This window comes from Phocoena phocoena, chromosome 7 (assembly GCF_963924675.1).
Source record: "Phocoena phocoena chromosome 7, mPhoPho1.1, whole genome shotgun sequence".
Lineage (NCBI taxonomy): Eukaryota > Metazoa > Chordata > Mammalia > Artiodactyla > Phocoenidae > Phocoena > Phocoena phocoena.
The window spans coordinates 51,302,266-51,322,284 of record NC_089225.1 but is presented as its reverse complement, the minus strand read 5'-3'; the positions used below and the strand labels follow the sequence as shown (position 1 = coordinate 51,322,284).

The 20,019-nt window shown below is 43.1% G+C and overlaps 1 protein-coding gene across 2 annotated transcripts in view; it reads left to right on the top strand.

The window, feature by feature from the left end:
• The window catches only part of STK39 (serine/threonine kinase 39), a 302,705-nt gene that overhangs the window by 109,363 nt on the left and 173,323 nt on the right, over window positions 1–20,019 (top strand). For both annotated transcript variants that reach the window (XM_065880429.1, XM_065880428.1), the window contains exons 9-10: window positions 6,008–6,056; window positions 6,159–6,224. In XM_065880429.1, coding sequence (XP_065736501.1) covers window positions 6,008–6,056; window positions 6,159–6,224 — 115 coding nt within the window. The remainder of the gene's footprint in view (window positions 1–6,007; window positions 6,057–6,158; window positions 6,225–20,019) is intronic.

Here is a 20,019-nt window from a genome sequence, read left to right as displayed (position 1 = left end):
AGAGTGTCGCTGGTGCACAAACTTCCCAGGTGATTTTTTTCTTGTAATGAAAAGACACGACGTGGGAAGTTTGGGGAAAAAAGATTCAGGAAATGTGAGAATGGAAAAAAAGCAATATTATAATTGTTGAATTATTTATTATACAGGATGCAATTTAAAAATATATATTCCTGACTGAATTAATAAGTAACATCTAATTGCTGCTCAGGTCTGAAAGAAACCTGTGAGTATTTCTTCTCTTCTCTGCCTTTGTTTATATTGTCCAAAGATTTTTTCCTCTTCTCCTGTCCCCCTTCTTGTCTTTCAATATTTAGTTCAAAGGCCCCAGGTTCTCAAAGTTAGATACATCTGGGTGCGATTCCTAGCCCTACATCATCTGCATGACTTAGTTTCCTTGTCTGTAAAATGGGCCTAATAACACCACCTCATAGGGTTGCTATGAGGATGGAGATGATGCCCTTAAAGCAGAGAACAGTGCCGGAGCATTCCTAAGTATTCAGGAAATTGGGATTGCCATTCATTATTTGCCTTTTCTTCCTGACCAAGTAGAATTGTTGCAACCTCGAGTTTCCTGCAGTATGTTGATGATATGTCTCTTGTAGCACTTATCACACTGTGTACATTTATTTTTTTATTATTATTTTTCTGCGGTACACGGACCTCTCCCGTTGTGGAGCACAGGCTCCGGACGCGCAGGCCCAGCGGCCATGGCTCACGGACCCAGCTGCTCCGCGGCATGTGGGATTCTCCCGGACCGGGGCACGAACCCGTGTCCCCTGCATCAGCAGGCGGACTCTCAACCACTGCGCCACTAGGGAAGCCCTGTGTACATTTGTTGACTTACATATTCAATTTCCTCATGAGTTTCTGAGTTTTTTAGAAGGAGAATCTGTGCCTCTTATCTTCCTGTCTCTCTTTTTGTCCACAGTGACTGGTCTGTATTGCGTACTCAGTGGTATTTCTTGAACACCTGCAAACAATTGGGAGCTTGCAATTTGGGGATGATTTGGACTCATTGAAAAGAGTTTTGGAACCAGACCAGATTGGAGTGGGTTGAGGAGTGAAGGCAAGAGTTTCGATCATTTTATTTATTTCTGTTGCCAGCATATAGATCCTCTGCTTGTAATCTAAAAGCAGTTGACTAGTACTGAAATCCTGGTCTTGCTGAGTTCCTTTTTAGCAATGAATGAAAACATATATCACAGGGGAACAGTGACCAAGACAGAATCATTCCTATGCTGGAGCCCTCAGGCTAGCTGAGAAGGAACTGTGCTTTCTGTCAACCTTGAGAGCTCGTGGAACTTTCCTATTGCCTGAGAGCTGGGTGTCAGAGCTGTTTGCCTCATTCAAGTCTGTGCCCTGCATTTGCATAGGTAAAGATTTGCTTATATTTGCACAGCAGAACATTTTGCTATTCTTAAAAAAAAAAGAGCCTTAATCTTGGAGGTTATATACTTCATATGGATGACAACTATAAAAGTAACTATCATTTTTTTTTAGAGCAACAAAGGGGTGGTTGTTGCATAGATAAATCCACTGGAAACAAATAAAACTTGGAATATTTCTTCTGAGGGAAGGGGTGGGGTGAGAAATGCAGCTCTGCCAGAGGTCAATGTATTGTTCTAAAAAGTTGAATTTTAATTTCTATTTAAACTGTATCGTACTCATCCTGAATCCTTTGAAAATTATTTTAAGTCTCAGTGGACTTTGGTTCATCCATATGTATTGGAATCCTTTAAGGGATTTTCTTCTGAGAATGTTGGTACTTGCAGACTTCCACATTGTTTTTAAGGATTTAAAATTGAATCATTATTCAAAGTCTGGGCCATCATTTTGGTTGCTGGTATAACATTTTAGCATTTCTTGTAAAATGGTGTTTGTGTTTACATTATATTGTATTGCTTGATAATTGTTAGTGGACATGTAAGACAAAATGGTGCTTGCAGAATTCTTTCTTCTGTAGTACTCGGCTAAGAGGCAGGCAGCACTGATGGTTCCACATTAACCCTACACTAGTAATTTCTATAGCATAAGACTAAAACAAACAAAACACGCAAAAACCCTAAAATCAGATGGGCAGCACACATCTTGGCTTCTCTCATACCTTCTAATCACTTTCTTCCCTTCCTCATTTTCCTCATTCTTTCCACTTTCACTTTTCCATGCTTTTTATGGAGATAGTTTGGCACATGTAGGATTCAACTCCAAAATTCAACGTCTGCTATTTAGTTCTCTGTATAGAGTAGAAATTACCTATTGTTTAACATAAATGTTAAGCCTGTTAAAAAAGGAGTGTGGCTTCTTAAACCACTTCTCCTTTCTCATGTCATTGTGTTTCTGTATCTGTTGATGAAGGCTGAGGGTGGAGTCCAAAAGAAAGAGTTTTCTCTGCAGCATGCTTTTCCCCTTTACAGTTTTGGTTACTATAGAAATGACCTTGCTGGGAAAGGGAAAGTATTCCCAGCCCTGTGTCTCCCGATATGCCTGGCATTTCCCAGCCTTCTCTCTACATGGGTCCTACACTTGACCCTGGGTTGAGGAGGGAGGAGGTGGGGTGCGGAGGAGAGAGGGGGGGCGTCTGTGGCCCCCCTCCTCAGTGCCTCCTGTGCACAGACGCATCCCTCGCCTTTTCTTTTTGGTTAGCCTGAGTCTTGTTTTCATTACATCATTCTCCTGCTCTCTCCCATATTGAGTAGATGCTTAGATGCTTAGAGTAGATGCTTAGAGTGCTGACTAACTCTGGCTAGAAGCTGTGGTTCGGGGCTCCAATGTCTAGTGGCATCATTCTTACCCCATATTTGATTATAGCATGAAACTGAGCTGTAGCAGTTTTGTGCTCTGTGTTAGGCTTTGGGGATATAACAAATGAATACTGTGTGGTCCCTTTCTTGGAAAGGCTTATAACCTAGTGGGGTGGAGGCCGGGAGATACAGAAACAGATTATTGCAAAGTGTGGTGGATTGGTGTGTGAGCACCAAGGTGGGAGCAATGAATTCTGCTACTTGTAGGACCTGGGAGAAATACCTCTGAAGACGGATGGCGTTTAAATGGGTTCTTGACTGACGAGCAAAGATATGCCAGTTGGTCACAGAACATTCTAAAGCAAGAAAAGCAGTGTGTGCTTTGTCATGAAAGAGCAAGAGATGGCGGAGACCATCACCGTAGCTGGAGGATAGAGTTTACATGGGGCGTGATGGGAAATGAGGCTGGAGGAGTCGGGATCTCAGGCCACTGAAATCCATTAGGAGGCATAAGAAATTGTTTTCGTTTAGAAGCCAGCTAGGGAGCAGTGTGGGTGATTGGTTGGAATGAGAAGAGAGAAGTGGCAGACAGACTCACCGGGAGGCTGTGTCGTAACGCTATTGACCAGAGGGGATGAGGGTTTCTACCAAAAGAGTGGCCTTGAGTTCCTTCATCATCTTGATTTTCTTAGTTTCTTTTCTTTCCACTCTAAAAAGTTAAATCTAAGTTATTTTGCATGCCTCTTGGTTTTTAAAATTTGGTTTCATGTGATAAGGTACCAAACATGGTCAGTCCCTTGTGTAATGGTTCCTCTTATATGTTTTCTCAGTAGCCCTCTCCTTTCCCCAAACACAATTCATGTGTTTGAATGTTCTGACCTTCCTCTTACAGTCTGACAGCACCCTCTAACTCTTATCTGCCAGACTGTAAGTTGCTGAGGGTAGTATTTATGTCTGTCATAGTCATTAGCGTGGGCCTCGCACCTAACATCATGCCTGACAAACAGCAGGTGCTCAGTATATATTTACTGAGAGAATGAAATGATGCGTTTGGCGTAGCTGGAAGCCCAAAACTTTGCCAATAATCACTAAGAGTAGTCTACATTAAAGAGACAACCAAAGTTAAATCACTTCAGTTATCCTTTTTAGTTCTAGTGCGTGGAGAACAAGGTTCCAAAACGAGGTCCAGGGTACAAATTCATGAATTTGAACCAGCTTACCAAGGGATACGGTACACAAAATGTAAAGCTTGGCCTGCCTGTTGTTTAGACCTTTGTTTACTCCAAGCAGTTAGCAGTTAGGGGCTCTTGGTTGCAGTGGCTATGGCAATTTGGGGTTCTTTGTTAGGTACCCCTAACCAGTGTTCCACTTGAAATTAAGGAAAAGAGCAATGACAATTGAAAGAGAAAATTTCTTTGCACAGAAATACGGTTTATGGCCCCTGCAGACTTATACAGTTTGTATACCGTTGCACTTAATGATGTTTCCTAATTCTTTTATACACTTGGGTTTTGTCCCTGGAAACATTTTAGTGGAGCTTCCTGGTTCAGAGCACTGGTTTCCAATCTCTTCAAGTGTGAGGACTCCCTTTAAACTTGGATTCCCCTTAACACAATAGTCATGGTCCCTTTGGCAGTCACTGCCTGAGAGGAGACCTAATGATATTCAGTCATGCTTCCCTCTTCCCTCCCAGTTTTTTATTATGAAACATTTAAAACATACAGAAAAGGTGCAAAAATTGTACAGTGTTTGCTTCTACACCAACACTGAGATTCAGCAATGATTCACATTTCCCATATCTGCTGTCCCTGTTTACCCACATTTTATTTGCTGAACAGTTTGAAAATAAGTAACAGACGTAACATCTCAGCTTACATTCCCTCCAAATACAGACACGTTCCTACGTAACCACAATGCTTTTCCACACTAAGTAAGTGAACAGTAGTTTCCTAAAATTGTCCTATACCTAGCACACTCGCCTATCTCTATTTCTAAATGTCTCTTGCAGCCTCTCCCCGTCCTGTTCAAATCAGGACTCAGGAGAGGGGCATGTGTTGCATTTGGTTGTACGTTCCTTTAAGTCTGTTTTAATCGAGAACAGTCCCCTCACGTCTCCCCTTTTCTTCTATGACACCGACTTTTTGAAGAGATCAGACCAGTTGTCTTGCTGACTGTCCTATCCTCTAGGTATATGTGATTCTTCCTGCCTGGCTGTGGGAACTATTGATGAAAGAAGCTATTCTTTATGGAAGAGTGCCAGTTACTAAACGTAGAAGGAATGAGAGTAGTAGAAAATCAGTGTTCTGCCACCTCCAATGAAATAATTATTTAAGGCAAAGATGCTAAAATCATCAGGTGAAAGTTTCTCCGGAACAGGGTATTCATATCGTGGCAGTGTATTATCCAACAGAACACTTGCCAGTTGCAGTGGCGAAAACTTACCTTTACCATGGAGAGATCTTGGGCCTGGGGACCACGCAGTTAAACTTAGCATCCCTCCCGCTGAAATAACCTATCATTATGTGCCTCCCCCATGCTGCAGTAAGATGTGTGTCATCTACGACATGTTCTTCCCCCAAATGCTTGTGTCAACCTAGCCAAGCCTTCAGACCCAACTTGCGTTTTATGGGAAATACAGTACAGAGAAACAAGTTAAATGACACCATGAGGAAACAATCAGACCAATCCCATAATGCTTTAAAATGAATTTGCATTCTGTTAATCACCATTCTATTAATTACCTTCCCCTGAAAAACAATAGTCCATGGACACTTGAGACCGGGTTACTCGGTGGCCAGACAGAGCTCGTACACATGCCGCGTGGTCCCCTTGCAGAAACCTTCTGCTCTTGGGGAATCATAGAACACTGTGGGCACAGTTTCTTCGATAGGGTCATATCGCAGCTTTTGTACTGCTTCTTAATAAATACAGGGATTTAGCTCACAGACGTGTCAGTCTGCCGCCTTTTAGAAACACCGAATTCACTTAGTGAAGTGTAAGGATGAAGGATGGAAGATCGGTCATGCCCCAGGTATTTCACTTACAGGAGTTTATGTAGAGGCGGAGTTTTGCAGTAGAGGCGTTTGGAAGGAACTGGAAAATTGGCACCATTTAATTTGCTGCCAGCTTATGATTAATTTAGTCTGTGGCTTTGCTATTGCTGAAACTGGTCTTCCAGAAAGACTCTAGGATTAACTTGTTTCGTCAAGGCAGTGTCTTTATTGAGTGGTCATTGTTTCAACTCTAATTTATTATTGATCTTTCAGGCCCACAGCAGCAGAACTTTTAAAATGCAAATTCTTCCAGAAAGCCAAGGTAACATGCTTAAAAACCCAAGTAAATCTGCTATTTTGAAATCACTGTGAATTTCAGTGTCTTGTATTTGATGTTAAAGTGTTGGGGATATTTGTTTTGCAGAACAGAGAGTACCTGATTGAAAAGCTGCTTACAAGAACACCAGACATAGCCCAAAGAGCCAAAAAGGTAAGTGCCATGAGCCCTCCTGCCCCAGTGAGAGCTGCTCCCCATCCAGGGAAATGGAGCCTACAGAAAAATAGGAAAACGATTTCACCTACTCAGGATATGTTATGTAGAGGTTATCTGACCAGCGATTACTCAGATAACTGAGCCTTTTGGTTATCTCAGCCTGCTGCTGTGTGTTTGGGTGTGAAGCTCAAATGACTTCATCTTTCCACTTATCAGCCTGTTTAAGGAAGGTCAGAGGGGAGGGGCTTGTGTTGAGGCTTAAACACTGGAGAGGTAAAATATCTTTGAATATCTTTTGGGGGGGGGTTTACTGAAGAGGAACAGTCATTTTAAATCAGTTTGAAATGACAAAACGAAAAACAAAACTTTGTTTGTTTGGTTTTTTTTTACGGTATGCGGGCCTCTCACTGTCGTGGCCTCTCCCGTTGCGGAGCACAGGCTCCGGACGCGCAGGCTCAGAGGCCATGGCTCAGGGGCCCAGCCGCTCCGCGGCATGTGGGATCTTCCCGGACCGGGGCACGAACCCGTGTCCCCTGCATCGGCAGGCAGACTCTCAACCACTGCGCCACCAGGGAAGCCCAAAACTTTTGTTTTTAATGGTTATTTTAAATATCTGTGGGATATGGGTTCTTTCCTCATAAAAGACCCATGTATTTTTTTGTAGTCTATGCTGTGTGAACTAAATTATGCTAATAATTACCTGAAAAACTTTGCATTCTAGTATTTAGATTTTTTTAAGTGGTATGTATGTGTGAGTGTATTTATTTATGTGTTTTTACCCAGAGTTTTATTTATTTGTTATTACAGATTTCATCATGGTATGAAACCTAACAAAATTTAACCTCTGGTTTGGTTTGGTTTAGTTTGATTTGAAAATTATATTAGATATTTATAATTTAACATTGACATAGTCAACAGATTTAGAAAGAGGAAGCTTCTTTGTTTTTTGTTTTCCTTTTTACAATTAATAGTTACAGGGAAAGGTGATATGAATCTGAGTTGTCTGCTCTGTAAATAAAATGGACAAAGAAATAGGCATGAGAGATTGCATCTCATCATGCTTAGGTGTGGGTAACTTGGAATGTTAACTTCCAGACATTGCCCTTTCGAAAACATTGGATATGGAGCACATTTAGCTGATGCTTTAGAATTGCTTTAAATAGATTTTAAAATAGACTTCAAGAAATGACCCATTCTGTGTGGGTATCGAGCCCCTCTCCTGGACCCGCAGAATCCTTTGGAGTGGGCTGGTTCCCGCGCTGTGGGCCTGGGCCGGGAATGGGGGATTGCTGTGCTGACTGTGCAGCCCTGAGCCACAGTAGGCCTCTGGGACAGCTCAGAGGGAAAAGTGAACCTCTAGCGATGGTCCATCAGAGTGGCACATCCCACGGGGCAGCGCAGAGAAGCAGAAGCTTCAGTTTGAGGCAACAGGAAGTCAAAATGCCCAACCGAGTGCGAGGGCTCCATCCAGAGGGCTGAAGGAGGTGCCTGGAGCACTTCTCTGGGGTGTCGGAGTCTAGCAATGGGGCCTTTTGATCAGATAACTAAAACGCCAACCAGAGTTGAAGAAAGCTGTTAAGAAAGCCATTGATTTGGACAGTATGTGTCCCCAAAGGACATTGTTTTTGGTTTCCCTCTGATCTCATCCTGTCGCTGTTTCCTGGGAGGAACTTTCCCAGGCCTGCATCCTTCCCAGAGCTCCAACCTCACACCTTCAGCCCCCTGTGCAGTGTTTGCAAACTGTGTGTCTTCCCTCCCAAACCTCATCTCCCTGTGCTGTCTGCTGCTTTCTGAGCCACCCGACCTCAGAGCTCGGGGATGATTTTTAGGCCTCCTTCTTTGTCTTCCCCATCTAAACCCACTCCAAGTCCTCTCCACATTTCCCTCTGCAACGTTGCTTGGAATGTTTCCTCCTGTTTTTGTTTTGTTTGTTTGTTTTTGTTTTTTGCTGTATGTGGGCCTCCCATCCGGATGCGCAGGCTCAGCAGCCATGGCTCACAGGCCCAGCCGCTCTGCAGCATGTAGGATCTTCCCGGACCGGGGCACGAACCCGTGTCCCCTGCATCGGCAGGTGAACTCTCAACCACTGCACCACCAGGGAAGCCCCCTCCTGTTTTTAATTGAACCTTTGCAGTGGATTTCTAACTACTCTCCTCCCCTACCCCATTCCTCCTAGACACTAGTGCAAGATTAACTTTCTAATCGTGGCGCTTAATTGCTCAAAAGTGGTTTCCAAAATTAAACAAAAAGAAAAGGAAATAAATGGGGGAAAAAAAAGGGTTCCTATCCAATAAAGTCCAAGCCCCTTAGCCTTGAATTCATGACACCATTTCAACTTCCCGGCTTATGCAGTTGACCCTTGAACAACCTGCCAACCCTCTGCGCAATCAAAAACCAGAGTACAGTTTATAGTCGGCCCTCTGTATGTGTGGTTCCTGTATAGCTGCGGATTCAGTGAACTGTGGGTTGTGTTGTACTGTAGTATTTACTATTGAAAAAAACCCATGTATAAATGGACTTGTGCTCTCCAAACCCAGGTTGTTCAAGGGTCAACTATATTCTAAACTCCAGCGAAACTTGAACCGTCTATTAGTTCTTACTACATAACCCGTACTTTCCTTTGAGATTCCATCAATGAGGAATCTGTTCAGGCTCTCACTTCGTTTTCTTTCCTTTTTCTTTTTTTAAAATTTAGATTATTTATTACATATTAGTGTGTTGTGCATTCCAGATTCCATTTTGCACGTATCTTAAACAATAAGCAGCCAGAGTTTTGGGAATTATGATTTTCCAAGCATGTCTTCTGCCCTTTTACTAGCTCCTCAGGGATTGTTTTGTCATCCATCCCTTCAAATGGAAAATGGCCACACATCTGAGAGTCACACAAAGAAGGAAAGGGAGAATATAAATTAGTTCTTTAAACATCTTAGTAGAGAAGACAGGGGCCCATAATAATGCTCTTCTGGCTCTCCAGCTTCATTAAGTTGGCTGTTTTCCTGTCATAATTCTCATTTTAAAGTGCACTTTGGTTATCAGCTATACTCTACTCCTTGCCAGTAGGTTCCGTGGCAGGTATACTGTCCTGGTCAGCATCAGTCAGTGTGTGTCTTGTTCGTAGTAAGTGCCCACAAAATGTCTGCTGACTCAGTGAACACATGCTTCAGTGGACCAAGGAAAGATTATTTGAAACTCTGTCTCTCACTTGAACCCCCCCAGTTGCTCGGCATATACTTGTTCCTAGGCTTCCTGTTAATAATAGACAGACTGCCTTCATTCCCCTGGACTCGTGATGTTGATAAGCAACCATACTGTTCCTTGTTTGAAACTCCTCATTCGGGCTTACTGGCCACGAGGAAGTAAATATTATTTTAATTTCCATGTGCGTTGAAAACCTTTGTGGCACTGTGTCTTTGCTTGTCGTAGGTCCTTACAGTGTTTTAAGTAAATTTAATTTAAAAGTTGATACAGGGGAGTCCTTATTTGTGTTATTCATCCTTGGACTTGTCTTTATTGGCATCTGCTCAGCTGTCTCCCTTCCTGTTTGCTATGGTGCTCTAGTTTCTTGGTGGGGGTTTGTTCCTTAGACGATAACTGTCGATGTTGGTCCCTTGACTTTTGTCACCTCAGTTTGTTGTTTTTAAAACAGGAACAGACAGTTCATTGATGCTCCAGTGTTTACGTGGCCGCTGGGCCTGTTGACCAAGCTCAGGATATTTAGGCAACCATGTTGATTTGAAATTGGTTGTCATAAACCATAGTCTCTGCTTCTCCTCCTTTATGGTAATCAGTATTAAGAGCTATTTTTCAGTAACATGAATAACTCTCATATTTAAGAGAGAGAAGGACTGGTACTGTAGCTGCTCTCAGGAGGTCCTGTGGAGCCCATCAACGTGGTCTTTTGGTGTGACAGAGACAGAGGCTTATTGTATTCATGTTTGCCCAGGATGTGAAGCATTAGTTGAGAGCCACATAATTCCATGTGGGTATGTGATCTTCCCTGCATCCACAATGACTCCTCTAAATCAGGAAAAAAATATTAAAAAATAGAAACAGACCAGTGTGGCTTCTCTGGTAATTGAGTGACATAAAATGATTTTTTTTTGGATGTATTAATTGCAGAAATCAGGGATATTTGTGGGGTTTTTTGGTTTTTTTCTCTTGAAGGCAGCGTATTTGGTCCATTCTGGGTTCTTTTGCTAAAAGGTGGTGTTGTTTAGGGCTCATCTTAATTTTCTTTTGCCTTGATTTTTCTGTCTGTGAAATAGAAATTCTGTCTGACCCCAGGAATGTGATGAAGGGTAATGGGAGATTTGATGTTTCTGGACCTCAGCACACTCTGTAACTTGTAAATGAGAGAGTGCTAAACGTGAGCCGTGAGAACAGGGTGAAGTTCAGCTGTATAACTTCTTTTCAACTTTTCGCTTATCCTTGTGCATGAGAAGAAAAGGCTTCATAGCCATTAGTCCTTCTCATGTGGCTTTTTAGCGGCCTGTCTCCAGCCATCTTTCGAGGTTTGAAAGCTTGACCGCGAGGTGTTCCACCATTTACGCTACTGGAATCACTGGGTGGAGAAAGGTGAAAGTCATTCTGTTAGAATCAAATGCAGATTCTTCAGGCTGTGTGCACTTTCTGTAGGAACATCTGAGTGTCCGAGTTGGCTGATTTCTCTGTTTTACGTTAGCAAAATGAACCTTGAGTCACCACACTCACACTCATATCGTATACTTTTCTGTGGCTAAAGCCCATCGATGCAGGGCAGGGCAGGGGCCAAGGGATGTCTAAATGCCAACCGCTTAGCCAAACGTGTATTGGCCAGAGGAAGGGTGAGGTGGGGAAACGTAATACACAGTGTATCTTTTTATTATGGTGGTCTGTTTTCATGGGAAGTGGAGTCACTGGAGGATTTTTGGTTTGACTTTTCTTAATTATGAAACTGAGAAGTTAGGAACGGCTAGTGATTATCAGAAGGAGGAAAAGGGTATTGTATCACTGCTACATTTGGGCGGAACCACTGTGAATTGGAAAAACTAGGGTGGTATTTGTGGGTACCAGAATTTCTTATATCAGTCTCTAAGGTTGCTTTCATATTAAGGACGCAAGGCTGTTGGTTCTTTTTTTTGTGTGTGTGTGGTACGCGGGCCTCTCGCTGTTGTGGCCTCTCCTGTTGCGGAGCACAGGCTCCGGGACGCGCAGGCTCAGCGGCCATGGCTCATAGGCCCAGCCGCTCTGCGGCGTGTGGTATCTTCCCGGACCCGGGCACGAACCCGTGTCCCCAGCATTGGCAGGCGGGCTCTCAACCACTGCGCCACCAGGGAAGCCCTGTTGGTTCCTTTTGATCCTCCTGTGTGTGTGCTTAGGAATCAGTAGGTAGGAATATTACAATTCACATTTATTTAATACTTGACATGCATTGATAACTTCTACTGTTTTTACTTTTTGTTTTGAAATAATTTCAGACTTACAAAAATGATACCAAAATAGTACAAACATTTCTGCATATATTTTTTCTCACTTTTCTTTGGAATGTTTCAAAACTATAGACATGATGGCCATTATCTTTAAATATACTTCAGTGTGTATCTTCTAAAAACAAGGGCATTCTCTAACATAACAGTATAATTGTCAAAATCAGGAGATTAACAGTGCCAGGATTAATTTTCAGATCTGGTACCAATTTTGCCAATTTTGCCACTGGTCATTTACCTGGTCCAGGATCCAATCCAGAATCATGTAGTTGTTACGTCTCCTTTAGTCTCCTTTAATCTGGAATAGTCTTTCTTTTCCTTTTACAACTGCGACACTTTTGAAGAGTACAGGACAGTTATTTTGTAGACTGTCCCTCAGTTTGGGTTCGTCTGACATTTCTTCACGATTAGATTCAGTGTATGCGTTTTTGACGGGAATATCTAGGAAGTGATGCCACGTTCCTCTTGGCACATCATGTTGATTTAGTCCTTTACTGGTGATGCCGGCACGCGCGTAGGGAGGTATTTGCCAGCTTCTGCACTGTAAACACAAGTACCTCTTAATGGGAAGAATTCATTAATACTACATTCCTTCTTTATATTAAACATTAAAAAGTAAAGCGAATGTCCTGGGTCATTAGTCTCTTTTCAAGGAAGCATATCTGCTTGGTGTCATTATGGTTGTGCATTCATAGGATGTTAATGATAGGGTGTCCATGATTTCTGAGCAGTCTTGCAGACGAGGAACCCTTTGCTAGCGTGTGACGTTCAGATTGAGGTGGGAGGTGGCAATGGTGCTGCTCCAGACTCTGCACCGGCTCTGGAAGCAGAAACAGCTGGATTTGTGTCCTTTGTTGGGTGAGCTGCCTAATCTTTCTGATCCTAATCTGTCAAATGGAGCCAAGGACAAGGGCGTTGTGCTGCCCTGGGCGGGAGAGGTGATCTGCCCAGCGAGTCTGGTGCTGTGTGTGACTCATAGCCGGTGCTCAGTCCAACTGTGGATGCCGTGACTATCATGTAAATAAGGAGAATAATTTTTGCGGGTATAGGAGACAGGCATTTTAGAAATATGTAGTGAAACAGGGAGTGAGGAAAGCGGCCTGGTAGCGGGCAGGTGGGGATGGGTGATGTGGGTGTTTCTCTATTGCTGTTGCTTTGGGTGGAATGGAGTAAGAGCCCATGGAAGCCTACAGAAGGAAGGAAAGAATGATGCTCATTATTTCATCACCATTGCTTATCCACCTGTCTTTGCGTGTTCTTTTCTGCCCTATCAAAGTACTGACAGTGGGCAAGGGCCAGGGTGTTCCCTCTCTGTAGCAATCCCCTCTACTGGGTGAAGTGTAGGATGTGTGTTTGTAAAGAGCCTAAGAATAGTAAGAATTAAATGCACACAGAGCTGTTATCCTTTTACAGCTTTTAGATTGCTTTCGTATATGCTTCCTTATTTATTTTAAACAACTGTGCTCCAAGACAGGTAGGGCAGGTATTATTATTTTAAAATTTATTTATTTATGGCTGCGTTGGGTCTTCGTTGCTGCACACGGGCTTTCTCTAGTTTCAGCGAGCGGGGGCTACTCTTCGTTGCTGTGCGCAGGCTTCTCATGGCGGTGGCTTCTCTTGTTGCGGAGCACGGGCTCTAGGTGCACAGGCTTCAGTAGTTGCAGCACACAAGCTCAGTGGTTGTGGCTCGCAGGCTCTAGAGCAGAGGCTCAGTAGTTGTGGCTCACGGGCTTAGTTGCTCCGTGGCATGTGGGATCTTCCCGGACCAGAGCTCGAGCCCATTTCCCCTGCATTGGCAAGCAGATTCTTAACCACTGCGCCACCAGAGAAGCCCGTTTTTGTAACCTGTTTCACTGCTGCTGGGGGCACCAACTGCTGCTGTTCCTGTTTCTGCTGCTGCTGTAACAGCTGCTACCATTACAACCACTGCTACCAGTAGTGGACACTGAGGTGCAGACAGATAAAGGACACAGTCCAGCCAGTGAAACTCACCTTTCAGTGGGGGGCACAGTACAGTGCAAGCATCACAAGACCTGGAAAATTGAAAGAGTAGCAGAGAATAAATACTTTAGGATATGGGCATAGAATATGTACTACAGGAATGGAAAGGTTCATGGAGCTGGTCAATGGGGGGACCTGGGGAGGGGAGAGAGGGAAACTCATACTTACTGTGGGCCTTCATGCACATGCAAGACACTTGGTTTACATCTGTCTCATTACTGAAGACATAATAATCAATGAAGTCCTAAGTAATAGGACAGAGGATATCATATGTTAGATTATTAAGACGGGTTAAGAAAAAGCTGTGGGGCTTCCCTGGTGGCTCAGTGGTTGAGAGTCCGCCTGCCGATGCAGGGGACACGGGTTCGTGCCCTGGTCCGGGAAGATCCCACGTGCCGCGGAGTGGCTAGGTCCGTGAGCCATGGCCGCTGAGCCTGCACGTCTGGAGCCTGTGCTTCGCAACGGGAGAGGCCACAACAGTGAGAGGCCTGTGTACAAAAAAAAAAATAAAATAAAAAATAAGAAAAAGCTATGAATATTTTGAAATCTGAACGGAAAAGAGCAACCAGGATCATAAATGTCTCCTGGTTTGCAATCCTTCAATTTGCAGGCCTGAAAATTGAGACCTAGGGTGGTTGGGCCCCGACCAAGGTCATGCTGTCATGTAGTGGCTGAATCCGAAGCGAGCCTCCCAGTTTGCTATCATTTAGTCTCTTCCTTTTAGTCGATAAAGAGGGAAAATGACTGAATTTTTGCAAACTTGCTTTTTTTTTCCCTCCTGGAATCTTATAATTAATTTATAAGATATTGAAGGTTATACATTATCAAGAAACCAGAGAAGAAATTAGGTGATGTCAAATGCTTGATGGGTGGATTTTTAGTTTTGTTTCAAGTCTGCCCAGTAGAGGGCAGCAATGGCTTTTAATTCTCTGTGGTTGTGGACTGGGAGCTGAGCAAAAGTTTCCAGCTTGGTTCAAGGTCTCAGGTTCGGTTGGAGTAGAAGGATCCAAAGTATGTTAGGGCCCTACTGAACTACTAGGAACTAGCACCAAGTACTAGGCACCTCAGTCAGTTGGGGTGTTTGTTTGTTTGTTTTACTGGGCAGGAGGTTGAAGGTGATGGTTTAAGTACTTCTTGTTATTACCAATTTCAGTTTTTTTTTTTTTTTTGCAGTACGCGGGCCTCTCACTGCTGTGGCCCCTCCTGCCGCGGAGCACAGGCTCCAGACGTGCAGGCTCAGCGGCCATGGCTCATGGGCCCAGCCGCTCCGCGGCATGTGGGATCTTCCCGGACTGGGGCACGAACCCACATCCCCTGCATCAGCAGGCGGACACTCAACCACTGCGCCACCAGGGAAGCCCACCAATTTCATTTTAAATTACACTTTATTAACATATCACAGTAACCTAACATTTATGTTTTACATAGTTCATGTCAGAAAGAAAAATCTCAGTGTTGAAGATATGATTTGAGAGCTTCCAGTATTTTGTGGTCAAACTAATACCATTCTGGGTGGTGGCAGAAAGTTCCAGAAGGTTCAGTGGTCCCTGCAGTCCTCCTCAGAGCCAGTAAAATAGGGAAGGAGAGAGTCAAAGTGTATATACCTGTGAAGCAGAAGTGAACAGAACTCTGTACCCGTCACCAGGTATGTTATGGGTTTAACAGAAACACTCCTCATGATCCAAGTAGGCCCGAGGGTGCGTGTCCTCTTATTGCTTTGTGTTTCTTTTCTGCTTCCTCTTGTTTAAAAACAGCTGTATGTGCTTGGGACTGTATCTTATTGAGGAACTCACATGCTCACAGGGGAGAGGACTAGGGTGGTTGGGGATGTTAGTTTTCCTATTTTAGAGCTGAGAGAACAGTTGGCCAGAGGTTAACATTATTGGTTTAACTGGACAGGTGTTCCCAGAGGGTAAGCTCATTGATGTGTTTGCTATTTTTAAAATTTTTTAAATGCATTGCTTTTCATCAGTTTAGCGTGCAGAGTAAAGTAATTTTGGTCACTAGGGGGCGCTATCAGAATAGTTCATTTACTCTCAGCCTCTGTGGACAGGAATTGCTTCCTCGTCTATAAAAACCCTTGCAGCTGTGGATGTCTTCCTTTTGCTCTATGTCTGCTGTAAGGAACTTGAATGGTGTTTGTGCTGGGGGTGAATTAGGCAGAGGGGAGGAGAGAGGAAAGAGCAAGGGGGAAAAAGCATCATGAATCACTTTCAATTCAGTTGGTGAATTGAATTTAAAAATGCATATATTCTGGGTAAGTGGCCTCTTTCTGGTGGCATTTGACTTAGAGCAGAAAGGATCCACTCTGGAAATTGTGATTTGCTAATCCTGGCGGCCCAATTTAGGACGAATGCCTGTATTTTCAGGTTGAGGTATCTTTTTTTGTTTGTTTTGTTTTTTGCGGTACGCAGGCCTCTCACTGTTGTGGCCTCTCCCGTTGCGGAGCGCAGGCTCAGCGGCCATGGCCCACGGGCCCAGCCGCTCCGCGGCATGTGGGATCTTCCGAGACCGGGGCACGAACCCGTGTCCCCTGCATTGGCAGGTGGACTCCCAACCACTGTGCCATCAGGGAAGCCCTGAGGTATCTTTTAAAGATACCAACTGCTTAAGAGAATGTTTTAAACTTTTACAGATCTCGGAGATCCACTTTTGGAAATTTAAAAATAATGACATACATTCTGAAAATATTGTGAGAGATAGTGTTTGTACAACTTAGTTTGTAGAGAACTGATTGTTTTCTGTTACTGGAAATGAATAGGCAGAATCAGTGGCCTTATTTCACATCCAGCTGGATTTTTGAGACCTGTGTGTTCAAGTACATTATGTGCTTCATTTTTGCCTTTGGGAAATTTGCTAACTTTTCCCAAAGCTTGTGTGCATCACCTAACTTTTGGAAACTTAACTGGCATGTGTGTGCTAGGAGAGGGGCCCTGACTGTCTGCCCATCCACTATTCACTGAGCATCACTGTTAACATACAAGGTACTGACTGTCATTAAGGTGGCTTGTCTTTATTCAGCTTTATAGCTCGCTCTAATACTAGCATACCATGTCTTTTAAAAGTAAATAAACCACGAAGAATGGAAAGGAATTTGTCTATGGTTGCAGAAAAACTAGGATAAATACTTAGCAGATGCCTTTTTGATCTTGTCAAAACCCTAATATGATTGATTGTTCCTTCTCCCTGGTTTAAAACCAGTCAATGGCCTCTTGTCAATTACAGGGTAAGGTTCAAGTTCCTGCCGCTGATAGATTAAGGTCCATGTCACTTGCAGGATAAGGACCACGCAAAGCTCCTGTGATCTGTGTTTGGGCCTCGTCTCCAGCCTTTTCATTCAACCACTTGCCACCTCACCCTGGACACACTCCTGTAGAATTACTGATTCTGCTTTCCTACCAATACACTCCTGAAATCCCATGCGTGTTCTCCACGAAGGTGCACGTACTGGTCCCTCTGTTTCGGCATCTCCCTGAGCTTGTAGCTTTCCAATGCTAGCGCCTCTTCAGTGGTCCTCGTACCACACCGCGAGCCCTGCACCCCAGATGGTTCATCCGTCCTTAATTCCTGCTGCTTCTGAAGCTCAGGCATAATTCCCTTGTTGCACGTTACACCGTTGGTAGTTTATTTCCTCTCACTTTTGCCTTCTGTACCAGACCGTGAGCTCCTTGGGTGTAGGAATGGTGTCATGTTATCCCCCATGTGCCCAGTACCCAGCACAGTGTCTTGGTCAATCAATAAGTACCTCTGGAATTGAAGTTCAGCGAGCAGGGCTGTGAAGTTATGATAACAACTTATGTAGGGGTTGACGTGAGAGCACGAGGGGAGGCAAAGCAAATCTGCTTTTAGTTTTAACGGAGAATTGCTAAGATGTTTTTCGGTTGGTGCTGTGTTCTTGTATTTCAGGTCTAAGACTCAGAGTTTCTCTGATCCCAGGTTTAAAATCCTTTGTTATCTCCAACTTGCTAAGAGTCTTGGGTGAGCCAATTAATTTTATTCACCTTTGCTGCCTTACAAAATAGAATGGTTAGATTTTATTATCTAACAGTTGTGCATTATCCACTTTGGATTACTTGGCAGCAAAAATTTTGTCCCTAGCACTCAGCATGTTTCTATGTTGTCATTTTCTTCATCCAGCCAGTATCCATATAAGTTTTCCTGTTACCTGAAGCCACATCTAATTAGGAATATATCTCTAAACTAGATTTAAATTAGTTTTCAGTACTCTCATTTTGGGTTACCCGTTACTTATCTCTTTATTTAGGGGAAATAATTTAAACTTAACGTTTATATCAAGATCCTGTAAATCTTTAAAACATGTATGACATTTTGGAGAAGGGAAGGATAGAAGAGACAGAAAATAATGGAACTTTTGTACATAATTCAGAAAGGAAGAACTCTGCCAACGGAAGAAATGCAGATGTTTTGCCCTATTTCCTAGCTACATTATGGTCATTCCGGAAATGTGTTGAGGCCAGCAGAGGGCGGGGTACACATGCCTGAAAATCATGGGGGGTGGGGTAGAGGACTCTGCCCGTTTTATGTTGATCAGATTTGACTGACATAATAGAGGTATGTGGCTCTGTTTTTTAAAAAAAAATCCGGAAGTATTTTTTTAAAATTTCTTTTACTTTGAAATTCAGTAGCTTTAAAACAAATTAAAATTCAAGAGGCCCAGTTAAGGTTGCACTTTGTTAGAGGATTTTCTAAGCTTCCCATAAAATTAGTCTCACAAATTCAAATACTGATTTAGAAGGGTGTATAATAACTTTTTAATTTGTTTATCACATATAGACATACAGAAAGGCAAAGAGCCTTAAATTACAACTTACAAAGCAATAATAGAGCTAAGAGATTCAAACAACGGCCTTTAATTTAACCCAAATTTAAAAGACCATTTCAAATTGTTTTGGTTGTTGTACAGCCAGCTTGTTGGCTGATTGTAATTGAATTGGGGAGGAACTGGGAAGGTCCTGTTTTATCCAGATGGGAAAGATCCCTTAGGGGATAAGGACAAAGTTCTGAGGGGGTGGGCTTTCTCTGTGACTTTTTGGAAAGCAAAAGGAGGTAGAGGAAGGAGAGAAAGGAAGAGGAAAATGAGAATCCAAGCCTGGAAAGAGGCGGAAAAGGCCTGGAGAGAGGGAGAGGCACATGATCAGGAAGCTGGGATGCACAGAAGTCTGTGACTGCAAGTTACGGCCAAGCTCCGGCTCTGCGACAGGCCCCAGCCTGACCGTGGCTCTACCACTCACTCACAGCATAGTCTTGAGCATCAGCTGAACCCCCTGTGCCTCTTCTGTGAAATGCAGACTTCCCATTGATCTTCTGCGGTGAAAACCAGAATCCTTAATTAGGCCTCTAGGGCTTGGCATGGTTTAGCCCCTTCCCCACCCTTAGGACTTCTCTCACACTCTCTACCCAGTTTTCCATGTGCCCAGTGGCCCAAGGCTATTACAGGTGCTGCTTTCCCGTGTGTTTGGAAGGGTCAGCCCCTCCATCTTCAGCAGACCTCAATTTCAGCTTAGTCATTTCTCCAGAAAACAAAATTGGAATCATGCTGTATTTACTGCTCTATGATCTACCTGCATTTTCATTTAAAATATCTGTGGACATTTTTTGTGTCAACAAACATAGATTTACATGATGACTTCGTTTTTCTTTTTTTATTAGCAAAAGAGAATAGTTCTTTCTTTTTCTTGAAGTATAGTTGATTTACAATATTATATGTTTCAAGTGTGTAGCAAAGTGATTCAGATACTTACATATATATATATTTCAATTATTTTCCACAAATAGATTTATTTTTGAATTTTATTTTATTTATTTTTTTATACAGCACGTTCTTATTAGTCATCAGTTGTATACACATCAGTGTATACATGTCAATTCCAATCTCCCAATTCATCACACCACCACCAACAACAACTCCCGCCACTTTCCTCCCTTGGTGTCCATACATTTGTTCTCTACATCTGTGTATCAATTTCTGCCCTGCAAACTGGTTCATCTGTACCATTTTTCTAGGTTCCACATATATGCATTAATCTGCAATATTTGTTTTTCTCTTTCTGACTTATTTCACTCTGTATGACAGTCTCTAGATTCATCCACGTCTCTACAAATGACCCAATTTCGTTCTTTTTATGGCTGAGTAATATTCCATTCTATGTATGTACCACATCTTCTTTATCCATTCGTTTATGGACATTTAGGTTGCTTCCATGACCTGGCTATTGTAAATAGTGCTGCAATGAACATTGGGGTGCATGTGTCTTTTTGAATTATGGTTTTCTCTGGGTATATGCCCAGCAGTGGGATTGCTGGAT